We start from the raw sequence: 17,583 nt of genomic DNA on the forward strand, positions 1-17,583 counted from the left end.
CAGAGGCCGTGGTCGTGGACGTTTCGGTGCAAGGGGTGGCCCGGTAGGAGGGTAAGTCAAGTTTATTTGTCACATACACATAAATAACATAACATAACAAAACTTTATTGTCATTCGGTATAAATACCGAACGAAATTTCAGCAGTCACAAGACACAGCAAAAAAGAAAAGAACACAGGACACACGACCCCAACACAAACATCCATCACAGTGACTCCAAACACCCCCTCACTGTGATGGAGGCAACAAAACTTCCCCTCTCTTCCCCCCGCACCCACGGACAGGCAGCTCGACCCCCTACCGAGGCAAACGACATGCACAGCCCCCGCAAGGGGATGGAAGGCCCCGCGGCCGAGCTGCCCCGGGCACCGAAACGTCCCGCGGCCGCACCGGGCGATATTAAGTCCAGCGGCCGAGCCGCACCGGGCACCGAAACATCCCGCGGCCGAGCCGCGCTGGCGATATTAAGTCCAGCGGCCAAGCCGCGCCGGGCACTGAAACGTCCCGGGGCCGAGCCACACCGGGCACTGAAACGTCCCGCGGCCAAGCCGCACCGGGCACTGAAACGTCCCGCGGCCGAGCCGCACCGGGCACTGAAACGTCCCGCGGCCGAGCCGCGCCGGCGATGTTAAGTCCCGCAGCCGAGCCGCGCCGGGCGATGGAAGGCCCCGCGGCCGCGCCGGGCTCTGAACCGTTCCGTGGCCGAGCCGCACCGGGCGATGGAAGGCCCAGCGGCCGAGCCGCACCGAGCGCTGAACCGTCCCGCGGCCCGACCGGGTGGTGGAAGGCCCCGCGGCCGAGCTGCGCCGGGCACTGTTAGGTCCCGCGGCCGAGCCGCGCCGGCGATGTTAAGTCCAGCGGCCGAGCCGCGCCGGGCGATGGAAGGCCCCACGGGCGAGCTGCGCCCCGGGGAAGAGACCTAATAAAAGAAAGGTTTCCCCCGCCCCACCCCACACCCCCCTCCCCCCCCCCACACATACACAGCCAAAAACAGAAACAAAAACCATCCCAACACCGACACAAACAAAAAAAAGAAAAAAGGACAAACAGATTGCCAGAGAGCCGCAGCCGTTAGCCAGTGAAATGAAAGATTGCCCACAGTCCAACAACAAGAGCAATAAAAATAAGCAATAACACACACAAATCAAACAAAAAGAAACATCCATCACAGTGAGTCGCCTCCTCACTGTGATGGAAGGCCAGAATGTCTTTTTCTCTTCCCCTGCCGTCTTCTCCCGTGGTCAGGCTGTTGGAGTTGCCACGTTCCAGGCCACGCCGGACGGTGAAAGGTCCGCCGGTGAACGGGCCAGAGATGAGTTTGTTCAAGTTTCTGTACTTTTGGAATCCAGGTTTAGTTTTAGTTTGGAGATGCGGTGCGGAAACAGGGGGGCCCCATGCACACTAACAATGTCCTACACGCACTAGCGTCCATTGCAGCGCCGGAGCCCCGGGTTCAATCCAGACTACGGGCGCTGTCTGTACGGAGTTTGCACGTTCTCCCCGTGACCTGCGTGGGTTTTCTCCGAGTTCTTCGGTTTCCCACACTCCAAACACGTGCAGGTTTGTAGGTTAGTTGGCTTGGTAAATGTAAAAATTGTCCCTGGTGGGTGTAGGATAGTGTTAGTGTGCGGGGATCGCTGGTCGGCGCGGACCCGGTGGGCTGAAGGGCCTGTTTCCGCGCTGTGTCTCTAAAACTAAAAACTAAAATTAACCTACAAACCTGCACGTCTTTGGAGTGTGGGAGGAAACCAGAGCGCCTGGTGAAAACCCACGTAGGTCACGGGCACAACTGAATACTCCGTACAGACAAACACCCGCAGTCAGGATCAAACCTGGGCCTCTGGAGCTGTCAGCACTGTAAGGCAGCAACTCTACCGCCGTGCCTCGCCCTTACTAACTTGAAACTTTTTGTTCTTACGCCAACAGATTCAGACCTTTCGTCCCACACATCCCATTTGACTTCTATGTGGTAAGTCACAACTCATTCATCTTGAAGGTATTTATATTGGTTGGTTATATTGCATTCTATGGGAAACTGGAGCACCCGCGTGGTCACAGGGAGAATGTGCCGACTTATAGGCAATAGGTGCAGGAGGAGGCCATTCGGCCCTTCGAGCCAGCACCACCATTCAATGTGATCATGGCTGATCATTCTCCATCAGTACCCCGTTCCTGCCTTCTCCCCATACCCCCTGACTCCGCTATCCTTAAGAGCTCTATCTAGCTCTCTCTTGAATGCATTCAGAGAATTGGCCTCCACTGCCTTCTGAGGCAGAGAATTCCATAGATTCACAACTCTCCGACTGAAAAAGTTTTTCCTCATCTCAGTTCTAAATGGCCTACCCCTTATTCTTAAACTGTGTGGCCCCTTGTTCTGGACACCCTCAACATTGGGAACGTGTGACCACTTTGGGGATGGTGGCCTCATCATTGTCTACGCGTGCCTTCCCCTGCTTTCAGAGTGACGGCCCGCATTTGGAGTTAAGTAGTTTAGAGACAATATGGAAACACGCCCTTCGGCCCACAGAGTCCAGCGGTCATCGCGTAAACTAGAGCTATCCTACACACACTGGAGTCAATTTGCAATTTAACCAAGCCAATTAGTCTATAAACCCGTACATCTTTGGAGTGTGGAAAACCCACGCAGGTCACGGGGAGAACGTACAAAATCCAGGTGGTGCAGCGGTAGAGTTGTTGCCTTATCGCGAATGCAGCGCCGAAGACCCGGGTTCGATCGCGACCACAGACGCTGGACTCCCGTTCTCCCCGTGACCTGCGTGGGTTTTCTCCGAGATGTTCGGTTTCCTCCCACACTCCAAGGACGTTCAGGTATGTAGTTTGATTGGCTTGGTAAAAATGTAAAAATTGTCCCTAGTGGGTATAGGATAGTGTTAGTGTGCGGGGAATCGCTGGTCGGCGCGGACCCGGTGGGCTGAAAGGGCTGCATAACTAAACTAAACTCTGTAAAGACAGCACCCGTGGTCTGGATCAAGCCTGGGTCTTTTGCGTTGTGAGGTAGCAGCTATACCTTTGCACCACTATGATGCCCAAAAGTATTTTAAGGTGTGCTATCAAGGTGCTGTTGCTTCTTTTTTGATTAAGATGATGTTAAACCAACGGCTAGGAACAAAAAAACTGCAGATGCTGGTGGTTTAAATCGAAGGTAGACACAAAATGCTGGAGTAACTCAGCGGGTCAGGCAGCATCTCTGGAGAGAAGGAATGGGTGACGTTTTGGGTCGAGACCCTTTCTCAGACTGATGTGTAACTCAGCAGGTCAGGCAGTATCTCTGGAGAGAAGGAATGCGTGACGTTTCGGGTCGAGACCCTTCCTTAGACTGATGTGTAACTCAGCAGGTCAGGCAGCATCTCTGGAGAGAAGGAATGGGTGACGTTTCGGGTCGAGAAGGGTCTGTAGTCCGAAGAAGGGTCTCGACCTGAAACGTCACCCGTTCCTTCTCTCCAGAGATGCTGCCTGACCCGCTGAGTTACACCAACGGCTCTGTTTCTTAGAAACACAGTGAAAGACCAAATGACCCCACTGGGAAATGGAATGGAGGTTTCTGAGGCACCAATTAATTGTGAATAGACCGGTTAAGACATTATCTCATTCATAGTGCAGTGAGTGTCAGTGAATTTCAAAACTGGTATCATTAACATGAAACGCTTTTGAAATGTTTTGATGTTTTGGAAGATATTTTGCAAATCTGAGCGTGTCTTTTCAACGAATTGAATACATCTTGACCCTGGCGTCTCAGCTTGTTGCTCATTCTTGTCCCTTTGTACTCGAGGTGATCAATTCTTTGATGTTGAGTTTGCTTGTGATGTTAATTCTCCATTTGAGCAGTCTGTTAGAAACATAGAAAATAGGTGCAGGGGGAGGCCATTTGGCCCTTCGAGCCAGCACATTCATTGTGATCATGGCTGATCGTCCACAATCAGTAACTCGTGCCTGCCTTCTCCCCATATCCCTCGATTCCACTAGCCCCTGGAGCTCTATTTAACTGTATTTTAAACTCATCCAGTGAATTGGCCTCCACTGCCCTCTGTGGCAGAAAATTCCACAAATTCACAACTCTCTTTCTCACCTCAGTTTTAGATTTAGAGATACAGCGCAGAAACAGGCCCTTTGGCCCACCGGGTCCGCGCCGCCCAGCGATCCCCGCACACTAACACTATCCTACGCCCACTAGGGACAATGTTTTTTTTAAACATTTGCCCAGCCAATTAACCTACATACCTGTACGTCTTTGGAGTGTGGGAGGAAACCGAAGATCTCGGAGAAAACCCACGCAGGTCACGGGGAGAACGTACAAACTCCGTACAGACGGCGCCCGTAGTCAGGATCGAACCTGAGGCTCCGGCGCTGCATTCGCTGTAAGGCAGCAACTCTACCGCTGCGCCACCGTGCCACAGCACGGCCTCCCCTTTATTCTTAGACTGTAGCCCCTCTTGGGTCCGTGAATGAATGGATTTTATTTTTTGGATTATTGGAATAGCGTCACAGGGCATGAAAACAGCCCCTTCGGCCCAACGCCCTCTCACTTTAAACCCGTGCCACCAATTCTTGCTAATGAGGGTGTGCAGCGTAGGTTTACTAGGTTTACAGTTCCCGGAATGGTGGGACTGTCATATGTTGAAAGACTGGAGCGACTAGGCTTGTATACACTGGAATTTAGAAGGATGAGAGGAGATCTTATCGAAACGTATAAGATTATTAAGGGGTTGGACACGTTAGAGGCAGGAAACATGTTCCCAATGTTGGGGGAGTCCAGAACAAGGGGCCACAGTTTAAGAATAAGGGGTAGGCCTTTTAGAACCGAGATGAGGAAAAACTTTTTCAGTCAGAGAGTTGTGAATCTGTGGAATTCTCTGCCTCACAAGGCAGTGGAGGCCAATTCTCTGAATGCATTCAAGAGGGAGCTAGATAGAGCTCTTAAGGATAGCGGAGTCAGGGGGTATGGGGAGAAGGCAGGAACGGGGTACTGATTGAGAATGATCAGCCATGATCACATTGAATGGCGGTGCTGGCTCGAAGGGCCGAATGGTCTACTCCTGCACTTATTGTCTATTGTTCCTCTCTCTCTTACTCTGGGGGTTGACTCTAATAGGATCATAGTGTCATGCAGCCCGAAAATAGGCCCATTTCCCAGCTTATCGATGCTGACCACGATGCCCCATTTGTACTCGTCCGACCTGCCCACAATGCCCATACATCTAAACCTTTCCTATCCAAATGCCATTTAAATGTGATCGTACCTAGAGTCATAGATTTATTCAGTGCGGAAACAGGCCCTTCGGCCCAACTCGCCCACACCGGCCAACAATGTCCCAGCTACTCTGGTCCCACTTGCCTGCGCTTGGTTCATATCCCTCCAAACCTGTCCAACTGTTTCTTAAACGATGGGATAGTCCCAGCCTCAACTACGTCCTCGTACCTACGAGCTCCTCTGGCAGTTAGTTCCATACACTCGCAACCCTCTGTGTGGGAAAGTTGCCCCTCATGTTCCTATTAACTCTTTCCCCTCTCACCTTAAACTAATGTCCTCTAGTTCCTGATTCCCCTAGTTTAGTTTAGAGATACAGCGCGGAAACGGGCCCTTTCGGCCCACCGAGTCCGCGCTAACCAGCGATCCCCACACATTGACACACTATCTCATACCCACTCGGGACAATGTTTACATTTGTCAAGCCAATTAACCTACATACCTGTACGTCTGTGGAGTGTGGGAGGAAACCGAAGATCTCGGAGAAAACCCATGCAGGTCACGGGGAGAACGTGCAAACTCCGTACAGACAGAACCCGGGTCTCCGGCGCTGCATTCGCTGTAAGGCAGCAACTCTACCACTGCGCCACCGTGCCACCTTACTCTGGGGGGAATAAACCCGGGTATTCACCCTATCTATTTCCCCTCGTGGTTTTACACACTTCAAATCACCCCTCATCTTCCTGCACCATCCAAGGAATAAACTCCTGGCCTGGCCAACCTCTCCCTGCAGCTCAAGTCTTCAAGTTCTGACAACGTCCTTGTAAATCTCTCTGCAGTCTTAGAGGGGCAAGATCTTTCAGTGGGCATCCATAGGGAATAATCCCTTTGGAATGTGAACGGATGGACCGTGGACCTATGAGCTTGCGAGATGACGTTGCTGTTGAAACCAAATGCCTCAAACAAGGGCAGAGATAGGAACATGGAGGTGGACACAAACTGCAGGAGTAACCCAGCGGGTCAGGCAGCATCTCGGGTGAGAAGGAATGGGTGACCTTTCAGGTTGAGACCCTTCTTCAGAACGAAGAAGGGTCTCGACCCGAAACGTCTCCCATTCCTTCTTTCCCGAGATGCTGCCTGACCCGCTGAGTTACTCCAGCATTTTGTGTCTACCATAGACTGCACCCTGGCGGCACGGTGGCGCAGCGGTAGAGTTGCTGCCTTACAGCGAATGCAGCGCCGGAGAGTCAGGTTCACTCCTGATTACGGGCGCCGTCTATACGGAGTTTGCACGCTCTCCCCGTGACCTGCGTGGGTTTTCTCCGAGATCTTCGGTTTCCTCCCACACTCCAAAGACGTACAGGTATGTAGGTTAATTGACTGGGTAAATGTAAAAATTGTCCCTAGTGGGTGTAGGATAGTGTTAATGTGCGGGGATTGCTGGGCGGCGTGGATTCGGTGGGCCGAAGGGCCTGTTTCCGCGCTGAAAATCTAAATCAACCTTAGACTGGGACACTGTTGTCCCTTTATTTCAATCTTGTAATGTTATCATGACTGTATGCACATTTTAGAAACATGGAAAATAAGTGCAGCAGTAGGCCATTCGGCCCTTCGAGCCAGTACCGCCATTCAATATGATCATGGCTGATCATCCAAAATCAGTTCCCCGTTCCTGCTTTCTCCCCATATCCCTTGATTCCGTTAGCCCCAAGAGCTAAATCTATCTCTCTCTTGAAAACATCCATTTTGTACACTTTGCAATCTCCCTGCTCTCATATTCCATGCCTCAGCTGGTAAAAGTCTTCCTTGTGCTGCCTTAATCGACTTACCAACCTGCGCCTTCTGTCAAAGTGCCCTCGAATAATATCTTGATTTCTCTACAGAATTTATAACCCACCTACTTACCGTGCCCCTTGCCCGTTGTCCAACTGTAGAGTCTGGCAAGCTGGAGCTTTAATGTGAGATTAGTTTGGACAGCTGCTTTTCAATTGATGTGGGTGCAGTCGTCGTCTGTGTTGTAAAATTTCATAAGTTTGCGGTTCTTGCCAGCCTTTGCCTCTGGTGACCGTTTTAATACAGTCTAAAATCATCAAAGTGTGCCAGGAAAATCAGCTCGCTGCGCACTGACTCCTTCAAAAACCGACTGGGGAACAGCGCTCTCTTTTACAAAAACACCCTATCAACCAGTCTATCCATTTCTCTTCCTGGCACTGAACCTAATTTAGACTCTGGGATCAGAAATCAAAGCACAACATGCTGGGTAGTGCTGGCCAGATGACCTAGTGTCTGGAGACATTTCGGGTCAACAACTATCAGAAGGGTAATCTAAAACGCTTCTGCTTTCCATGGAGTGTAAGAAAATAACTGCAGATGCTGGTACAAATCGAAGGTATTTGTTCACAAAATGCTGGAGTAACTCAGCAGGCCAGGCAGCATCTCAGGAGAGAAGGAATGGGTGACATTTCGGGTCGAGACCCTTCAGTCTGAAGAAGGGTCGAGACCCGAAACGTCACCCATTCCTTCTCTCCTGAGATGCTGCCTGACCTGCTGAGTTACTCCAGCATTTTGTGAATAAACTGCTTTCCGTGGATGCTGTCTGACCGGCAATGTATTCCAGCATTTTTTTTAGATGGGTACAAAATGCCGGAGCAACTCAGTGGGACAGGCAGCATCTCAATTTGTTTTGTTTAGTTTATTGTCATATCTACCAAGGTACAGTGAAAAGCTGCAGATGTGGATTTTGGGTAGGAGGTAGAATCGGGCCGTGCGGGGCTGGGGAACTGAGTTTGGAGGCATTCGAAAGTGAAAAGGCAGTGAAAAGCTTTTGTTTATGTGCTAGTCAGCGGAAAGAAGAAGGGTCTCGACCCGAAACGCCACCCATTTCTTGTCTCCAGAGATGCTGCCTGTCCCGCTGAGTTGCCCCACCATTTTGTGTCTACCTTGGGTGTAAATCAGAATCTGCAGTTCCTGGTGGAGGAAAGAACTGCAGATGCTGGTTTAAATCGAAGATAGACACAATATGCTGGAGTAACTCAGCGGGTCAGGCAGCATCTCTGGAGAGAAGGAATGGGTGACGTTTCGGGTCGAGACCCTTCTTCAGACTGTTGAGGACGTGGAGAGGATGTCCAGTCTTCACTTTAGTCTGATTTTTAGGACTTAGAAACATAGAAAATAGGTGCAGGAGTAGGCCATTCGGCCCTTCGAGCCTGTACGCACCGCCATTCAATATGATCATGGCTGATCATCCAACTCAGTATCCCGTACCTGCCTTCTCTCCATACCCCCTGATCCCTTTAGCCACAAGGGCCACATCTAACTCCCTCTTAAATATAGCCAATGAACTGGCCTCAACTACCTTCTGTGGCAGAGAATTCCACAGATTCACCACTCTCTGTGTGAAAGAAAACGTTCTCATCTCGGTCCTAAAAGACTTCCCCCTTATCCTTAAACTGTGACCCCTTGTTCTGGACTTCCCCAACATCGGGAACAATCTTCCTGCATCTAGCCTGTCCAACCCCTTGAGAATTTTGTACGTTTCTATAAGACCCCCCCTCAATCTTCTAAATTCCAGCGAGTACAAGCCGAGTCCATCCAGTCTTTCTTCATCCAGACTTAATTCCTTGGAGCGCATGTGGCTGAGGGGTTATCTTATAAAGGTGTAGAGGATCGTGAGGGTGAATGCACAGTCTTACCCAGAGTACAGGCATCAAGAATCGGTGAACATCTGCAGAGGACATAGATTTTCTGTGAGAGGCGAAAGATTTAACAGGAACTTGGGGGGGCTGGCCACTTTTTCGCTCCGAGGGTGATGGGTATTTGAACGAGCTGCCCGAGGCGGTCGTTGAGACAGGTGCAATAACGACATTCCAACTGTGCGAAGATCGGCGCTCCAACCGCGCCCTGCGGATTTCAACATCGTGGACCTCGTGGTCTCCGGCAGAGACCGATGTCGGGAAGCTCCAAATCGCAGAAGGTTCGACTAGCCCCTGGGTCCGATCGCCCTGTGCGGGGCAGAAGGTTCTACTAGCCCCCCCCCCCCCCCCCGATGCAGGAGCTTGACCGCCACCATGTGGAGGGCCCAAACGCCGCTGGCTACGGGAACCAAGATCGTCCCGTCAGTGGAAGGCTCGAGGCCCTCGACCGCGGGAGGACAACGAAGGGAAGAAGATTTAACTTTTTTTTCGCCTTCCATCACAGTGAGGAATGTGGAGGAGTCACTGTGGTGGATGTTCATGTTAAAATGTATTTTGTGTGTTCTGTTGCTTTTTATTGGTATGACTGTACGGCAAATCAAATTCCTCGTATGTTGCAAAACATACTTGGCTAATAAAATATGACCATGATTGTAAAAGCCACTTGGACAGGTACATGGATAGGGAATGTGTTGAGGGATATGGAACATAGAGGTATCTGGAGCTCTCTCTCTTGGTTCCTCGTCTGCTCTCTCTCTCTCTCTTTCTTTCTCTCGCTGCTACCATGTACTCTGTTGACAGACTGTTCAATGATGCATGGTACTGCACTTAAGGCTCATTTGGCAGCTTGTCCCTGTTATTTAACAAGAATTCAATTGACTCGAGACTCAGTGGATTAACTTGCATTTCATAACAGTAAACACCAGCCAATTTCCTCCCCATTCACTTAATCTATCGATCTTTATAAACATTCATCTCCCAGCTTTACGGTTTAGTTACCTCCCGCTTCAAGTGTCTGGAATGTTTAAGTGCATTATGTAACGACAGCAGAAGAATGAGATTCTTGCTGCAGCTTCACAGCCCCATAAACACGCAGATAATATCTGAGAATCAAAAATACATTAAATTAATCATGGTAATACCAAGTAACTGTTATAACCATAACAGTCGGTTATACCATAGGGCGGCATGGTGGCGCAGCGGTAGAGTTGCTGCCTTACAGCGAATGCAGCGCCGGAGACCCGGGTTCCATCCCGACTACGGGCGCTGTCTGTACGGAGTTTGCACGTTCTCCCCGTGACCTGCGTGCGTTTTCTCCGAGATCTTCAGTTTCCTCCCACGCTCCAAAGACGTGCGGGTTTGTCGGTTAATTGGCTTGGTAAATGTAAACATTGTCCCTAGTGTGCGTAGGATAGTGTTAGTGTGCGGGGATCGCTGGTCGGCGTGGACTCGGTGGGCCGAAGGGCCTGTTTCCGCTTTGTATCTCTAAACTCAACTGTAAATAAAATGTGCAAAGCCAAAGTGCATAGTGCAACCAAAGACGCAGTACTGAGAAAATCACAGTTGCTGAGGTTAGGTTGTGCAGTGCCCTCACCATGATGTCACACAGGCTCGGGGTGTCCGGGTGCTCCGAGTTTCCTACCACATTCCAAAGATGTGCAGGTTGGTAGGTTAATTGGCTTCCGTAAATTGTCCCTAGTGTGCAAGGTGTGAAACTGGGAGAACATTGAAGTAGAAGGACTGACAAGCTAGATGCAGGAAAAAATGTTCCCAACGTTGGGGGAGTCCAGAATCAGGGGGCCACACACAGTCTAAGAATAAAGGGGAAGCCATTTAAAACTGAGGTGAGAAAAAAAAACTTTTTCACCCAGAGAGTTGTGAATCTGGAATTCTATGCCACAGAAGGCAGTGCCACAGAAGGCCGATTCACTGGATGCTTTCAAGAGAAAGTTAGATTTAGCTCATAGGGCTAACGGAATCAAGGGATATGGGAAGAAAGCAGAACGGGGTACTGATTGTGGACAATCAGCCAATGGCAGTGCTGGCTCGAAGGGCCAAATTGCCTCTCCTGCACCTATTTTCTATGTTTCTAGAGTATGGGCGATTGTTGGTCAGCGTGATCTTGGTGAATCTCTAAACTTTTGTTAAAAAAAAGAGCAGCTACTTGCTTTAATCATGTGCCTGAGATTTTCTCTTGCAATTCACTCCCTTGTGTTCCTTTGCAGTGCGAGATGGCTTTCCCCAGGGTGAAGCCCGCTCCAGATGAAACCACTTTGAGTGAAGCCTTGCTAAAGCGAAACCAAGACCTGTCCCCCACTCCTGCTGAACAGGTGAGGATGGTTATGTTCTTCAGAAGTGGTGCGAAGCTTTTGCCACGTCCCCGATTAGCAGAGTGTGCAGAAATAGTCCACTGAGCCCGCGTGCAAGAGCCGCCATTTTCATAAGTCTGGTCTGCGCTGTAGATCTCATGAGCGGTGCCCTTTCCAGGCGAGCCCCATCACCTTCCTTGGGTACTACGTCCCGCTCCTCGCCCAAACACCTTTCATAGAAAATAGGTGCAGGAGTAGGCCATTCGGCCCTTCGAGCCTGCACCGCCATTCAATATGATCATGGCTGATCATCCAATTCAGTATCTTGTACCTGCCTTCTCTCCATACCCCCTGATCCCTTTAGCCACAAGGGCCACATTTAACTCCCTCTTAAATATAGCCAATGAACTGGCCTCAACTACCTTCTGTGGCAGAGAATTCCACAGATTCACCACTCTCTGTGTGAAAAAAAACGTTCTCATCTCGGTCCTAAAAGACTTCCCCCTTACCTTAAACTGTGACCCCTTGTTCTGGACTTCCCCAACATCGGGAACAATCTTCCTGCATCTAGCTTGTCCAACCCCTTAAGAATTTTGTAAGTTTCTATAAGATCCCCCCTCAATCTTCTAAATTCCAGCGAGTACAAGCCCAGTCTATCCAGTCTTTCTTCATATGAAAGTCCTGCCATCCCAGGAATCAATCTGGTGAACCTTCTCTGTACTCCCTCTATGGCAAGAATGTCTTTCCTCAGATTAGGAGACCAAAACTGTACACAATACTCCAGGTGTGGTCTCACCAATGCCCTGTACAACTGCAGCAGAACCTCCCTGCTCCTATACTCAAATCCCCTCGCTATGAATGCCAACATACCATTCGCTTTCTTCACTGCCTGCTTTCCCTTCAGTTTAGTTTATTTTCTCCGATGATCTCGGTCCTAGACTCTCCCACTAGTGGAAACAACCTCTCCATATCCAGCCTATCCAGGCCGCTCACTATTCGGTAAGCCACAGAGCTCTGCAGCGCGGAAGCAGGCCCTTCGTCCCACAAAGTCTGCTCCGACCAGCGATCGCCCCATGCACTAACACAATCCTACACACCCTCGGGGTGTAGGTTAATTGTCTGGGCAAATGTAAAAATTGTCCCTAGTGTGTGTAGGATAGTGTTAATGTGCGGGGAACGCTGGGCGGCGCCGACCCGGTGGGCCGAAGGACCTGTTTCCGCGCTGTATATCTAAATCTACAAAAACCTCAGGTCAATCTACAATTTTTAACCAAAGCCAAATTAACTTACAATATACAATACAATATATCTTTATTGTCATTGTACAGGGGTACAACGAGATTGGGAATGCGCCTCCCATATGATGCAATAATTTAATTAATTTAAACAACAGCAACCCAAACACAAACCTGTACGTCTGGAGTTTGGGTGGAAACCGGAGCACCTGGAGAAAACCCACGCGGTCACAGGGAGAACGTACAAACTCCTTACAGGCAGTGCCCGTAGTCGGGATGGAACACGGGTCTCTGGCGCTGTGAGGCAGCAACTCTACCGCTGAGCTCATAATCCTGCTGTTGTAGACACAAAATGCTGGAGTAACTCAGCGGGTCAGGCAGCATCTCGGGGGAGAAGGAAAGGGTGACATTTCGGGTTTCGATCCGAAACGACACCCGTTCCTTCCCCCCTGACCCGCTGAGTTACTCCAGCATTTTGTGTCTAACTTCTATTTAAACCGGCATCTGCAGTTCTTTCCGACACATCCTACTGTTGTAAATCTATGGTGTTTTGCTCTTCCAGTAAAAATGTTGTTGTTTTCTAGGCTTCGATACTATCCCTCGTGACGAAGATTAACAATGTCATTGATAATCTGATTGTGGCCCCAGGCAACTTCGAAGTGGTAGGTTCAGCAATCTCTCGATGTCTGGACAATGAATTTACGCTCTTTATTTTCCTTGCGAGTGGATTTTAAGTTTGTGTTTCTTTTTCCGTTCTCCACAGCAAATCGAAGAAGTGCGTCAAGTGGGCTCGTACAAGAAGGGAACCATGATGATGGGCCATAATGTCGCCGACCTCGTAGTTATCCTGAAGATCTTGCCAACCTGTGAGTGTTAAACTAATCAGGAGACCATCATTCAATTGTCCATTTAAGTTAAATAAATAATTGTACAATAGACAATAGATGCAGGATGCCCTTCGAGCCCGCACCGCCATTCAATGTGATCATGGCTGATCATCCACAATCAGTGACTCTGCCATCTTTAAGAGCTCTATCTAACTCTCTCTTGAAAGCATCCACTGCCTTCTGAGGCAGAGAATTCCACAGATTTACAACTCTGAGCGAAAAGGTTTTTCCCCCGTCTCCGTTCTAAATGGCCGACCCTTTTCTTTAACTGTGGCCCCTGGTTCTGGACTCCCCCAACATTGGGAACATGTTTCCTGCCTCTAGCGTGTCCAATCCCTTAATAATCTTTTACGCTTCAATAAGATCCCCTCTCATCCTTCTAAATTCCAGTGTATACATCCCAGTCGCCCCAGTCTTTCAACATATGATTGTCCCGCCATTCCGGGAATTAACCTAGTAAACCTACGCTGCACGCCCTCAATAACAAGAATATCCTTCCTCAAATTTGGAGACCAAAACTGCACACAGTACTCCAGGTGCGGTCTCACTAGGGCCCTGTACAACTGCAGAAGGACCTCTTTGCTCCTATACTCAACTCCTCTTGTTATGAAGGCCAACATTCCATTGGCTTTCTTCACTGCCTGCTGTACCTGCATGCTTCCTTTCAGTGACTGATGCACTAGGACACCCAGATCTCGTTGTACGTCCCCTGTTCCTAACTTGACACCATTCAGATAATACTCTGCCTTCCTATTCTTACCACCAAAGTGGATAACCTCACACTTATCCACATTAAACTGCATCTGCCATGCATCCGCCCACTCACACAACCTGTCCAAGTCACCCTGCAACCTCAAAGCATCACAGTTCACACTACCACCCATCTTTGTATCATCTGCAATAAGATCCCCTCACATCCTTCTAAATTCCAGTGTATACAAGCCCAGTCTCTCCAGTCTTTCAACATATGACAGTCACTCCATTCCGGGAATTAAACTGGTGAACCTACGCCGCACTCCCTCAATAGCAAGCACCTAATTATATTTTAAGTATAATTATCGGTGGCGTAGCAGTAGAGCTTATGCCAGAGACCCGGGTTCCATCCCGACCACGGGTGCTGTAGGTACGGAGTTTGTATGTTCTCCCCGTGACTTGCATGGGTTTTCTCCGAGATCTTCGGTTTCATCCTACACTCCAAAGACGTGTAGGTTTGTAGGTTAATTGGCTTGGTATAAATGTAAATTGCCCCTAGTGTGTGTAGGATAATGTTAATGTGCGGGGATCACTGGTCGGTGCAGACTCGGTGGGCTGTAGGGTCTGTTTTCTGCGCTGTATCTCTAAACTAAATCTTCTCGCCATCGACACCGGCGACTGTGCAATCCTGCTCCTTCTCGACCTCAGCGCAGCGTTCGATACAGTGGACCACACCATCCTTATTGACCGTCTCCGGTACGCGGTTGTCATTGATGGCACTGCCCTGAGCTGGTTCGCTTCGTACCTCAAAGATAGGAGTTTCGCCATCAACATAGGCAGTTATTCCTCTGCTCCAGCTAGCCTCTCCTGCGGAGTTCCACAAGGCTCCATCCTAGGCCCCATTCTCTTCTCTCTATACATGCTCCCCCTTGGCCAACTCATTCAAAGGCACGGCATTTCTTTCCACTGCTATGCCGATGACACTCAGCTTTACCTCCCCCTGAAACCCAACAACCAGTCAAATTTAAACAGCCTCTTACACTGCCTTGAGGACATAAAATGTTGGATGGCACAGAACTTCCTCCAATTAAATGAGAGCAAGTCTGAGGTCATCCTATTCGGCCCCCCCCGACTCCATCAAATCGATAACAGGCAGTCTTGGAAGTCTATCCTGCCTAGTCAAACCGCATGTCAAAAACCTCGGCATGATATTTGACTCTGCATTAAAATTTGATAAGCAAGTCAACGCTGTGGTAAAAGCCAGCTTCTTCCAACTTCGAACCATAGCTAAAATCAAAACTTTCCTCCAATTCGACGACACAGAAAAAATCATTCACGCTTTCATTTCCTCCCGCCTAGACTACTGCAACTCCCTATACACTGGGATCAGCCAATCTTCCCTGTCCCGCCTGCAACTGGTCCAAAACGCTGCAGCGAGACTCCTGACGGGTACCCGTAAAAGGGACCACATCACCCCGATTCTGGCCTCCACTGGCTCCCTTTACAGTACAGAATCAACTTCAAGCTCCTCCTATTCACGTATAAAGCCCTAAATGGACATTCCCCCCCCTACATCAAAAATCTTCTAATCCCCCTCTCTAACTCCAGGTCCCTCAGGTCGGCCGACTTGGGGCTACTCACTATCCCGCGGTCTAGGCTTAAGCTCAGGGTGACCGCGCTTTTGCTGTTGCAGCTCCTAGACTGTGGAACAGCATCCCTCTCCCCATCAGAACTGCCCCCTCCATCGACTCCTTTAAGTCCAGGCTCAAAACCTATTTCTACTCCCTAGCGTTTGAGGCTCATTGAGGAGGCGCTGTGAACTGTTTGCGTGCTACTGTATGTTTCATTTTTTTCCTTAGTACCTAATCAGATGTACAGCACTTTGGTCAACGTGGGTTGTTTTTAAATGTGCTATACAAATAAAATTGACTTGACTTGACTTGACTTGACTTCTAGATTTTTAGTTTTGAGGACGATGCTGGCAAAGCACTGTATTTTGCACTCTTTCATGATGGCACAGTGTTAGAGCTGCTGCCTCACAGCGCCAGAGACCCGAGCTCCATCCTGACTACAGGTGCTGTCTGTAAGGAGTTTATACGTTCTCCCTGTGACCGCGTAGGCTTTCTCCAAAGACGTGAAGGTTGTAAGCTAATTGCCTTTGATAAAAAATATTAATTGTCCCTCGTGTGTAGGATAGTGCTGGAGTATGGGGTGATAGGTGGTCGGTGAGGTCTCAGTGAGCCGAAGGGGTCTGTTACTGTGCTGTATCTGTTAACTAAAACTAAAAAAACACAGTTTTCCCAGTTTGATAATCATGCCCTCTATCGGTGGTACCCTGCTGATGAAAGAGCATGGCTTAGTTTTTTAGTTTAGTTCAGAGATACAGCGCGAAAACAGGCCTCTTCGGCCCACCGAGTCTGCACCGACCAGTGATCCCCGCACACTAACACTATCCTACACACACAAGGGAAAATTTACACTTGTACCAAGCTAATTGCCCTACAAACCTGCACGTCCTTGGAGTGTGGGAGGAAACTGAAGAATAGAATAAAGGGGAGGCCATTTAAAACTGAGGTGAGAAAAAACCTTTTTCACCCAGAGAGTTGTGAATCTGTGGAATTCTTTGCCACAGAGGGCAGTGGAGGCCAAATCACTGGATGGATTTAAGGGAGAGTTAGATAGAGCTCTAGGGGCTAGTGGAATCAAAGGATACGGGGAGAAGGCAGGCACGGGTTATTGATTGGGGACGATCAGCCATGATCACATTGAATGGCGGTGCTGGCTCGAAGGGCCGAATGGCCGCCTCCTACACCTATTTTCTATGTTTCTATCTCGGAGAAAACACCCACGTGGTCACGGGGAGAACGTACAAACTCCGTACACACAGCACCCGTAGTCAGGATGGAACCCGGGTTCGTAACGCTGTAAGGCAGCAACTCTACCGCTGCGCCACCGTGCCGCCCAGTTTAGTTCTCGGTCAGTGCGATGGTGTATCAGTTCAGGCAGAGTCTTTGAGAAAACAGCAAGGTCACAAAATATTTAACAGCAAATCTTTAATAACGTGGCTATCTATTTCAGCATGCCACGCTGTTTTCTAAGTCAGGGATGAGGATAAAGCGTTTAGCTCTGTAGGGGTTCTCAATCTTTCATAATAATCCTGCTGTTGTGACAATTAGCTTCAAAATAACCCCAGAGTTTCAGCTCTCTTGTGTGTACCGTTTGCTGCATTGAATACATTGTTCAAGCCCTCTGGTTCTGTTATTAATCCCCTCTGATGTAATTTGCATTTACTGTATCCATCTCTGACATGTAATGTTGGGGAAATTGCAGAGTTTAATCTCCCTGCAGCTCATTCACTCGGATGTTTAGGTTCAATCCTGCTGCTGGTTATCATTCTCCTTTAATGGAGCTATATCTTTTGACGAAAACTAGATCTTTTCAGGGATCAGTGCAGGAGGAACAGAGAAAATAGGTGCGGGGAGGAGGCCATTCGGCCCTTTGAGCCAGCACCCGCCATTCATGGTGATCATGGCCGATTATCAGTAACCCGTGCCTGCCTTC

At 49.3% G+C, this 17,583-nt stretch overlaps 1 protein-coding gene across 2 annotated transcripts in view; it reads left to right on the top strand.

Moving 5' to 3' along the window:
• The first annotated feature begins 6 nt into the window (after positions 1-6).
• Positions 7-17,583, top strand: part of ilf2 (interleukin enhancer binding factor 2) — a 39,886-nt gene continuing 22,309 nt past the window's right edge. For both annotated transcript variants that reach the window (XR_013549662.1, XM_078432017.1), the window contains exons 1-5: positions 7-51; positions 1,927-1,969; positions 11,124-11,228; positions 13,027-13,104; positions 13,206-13,308. Coding sequence is in view for 1 of the 2 variants with exons in the window: in XM_078432017.1 (XP_078288143.1) it covers positions 11,130-11,228; positions 13,027-13,104; positions 13,206-13,308 (280 nt within the window). In the remaining variant the exon portion in view is untranslated. The remainder of the gene's footprint in view (positions 52-1,926; positions 1,970-11,123; positions 11,229-13,026; positions 13,105-13,205; positions 13,309-17,583) is intronic.

This window comes from Rhinoraja longicauda, chromosome 44 (assembly GCF_053455715.1).
Source record: "Rhinoraja longicauda isolate Sanriku21f chromosome 44, sRhiLon1.1, whole genome shotgun sequence".
Classification (NCBI taxonomy): Eukaryota; Metazoa; Chordata; class Chondrichthyes; order Rajiformes; family Arhynchobatidae; genus Rhinoraja; species Rhinoraja longicauda.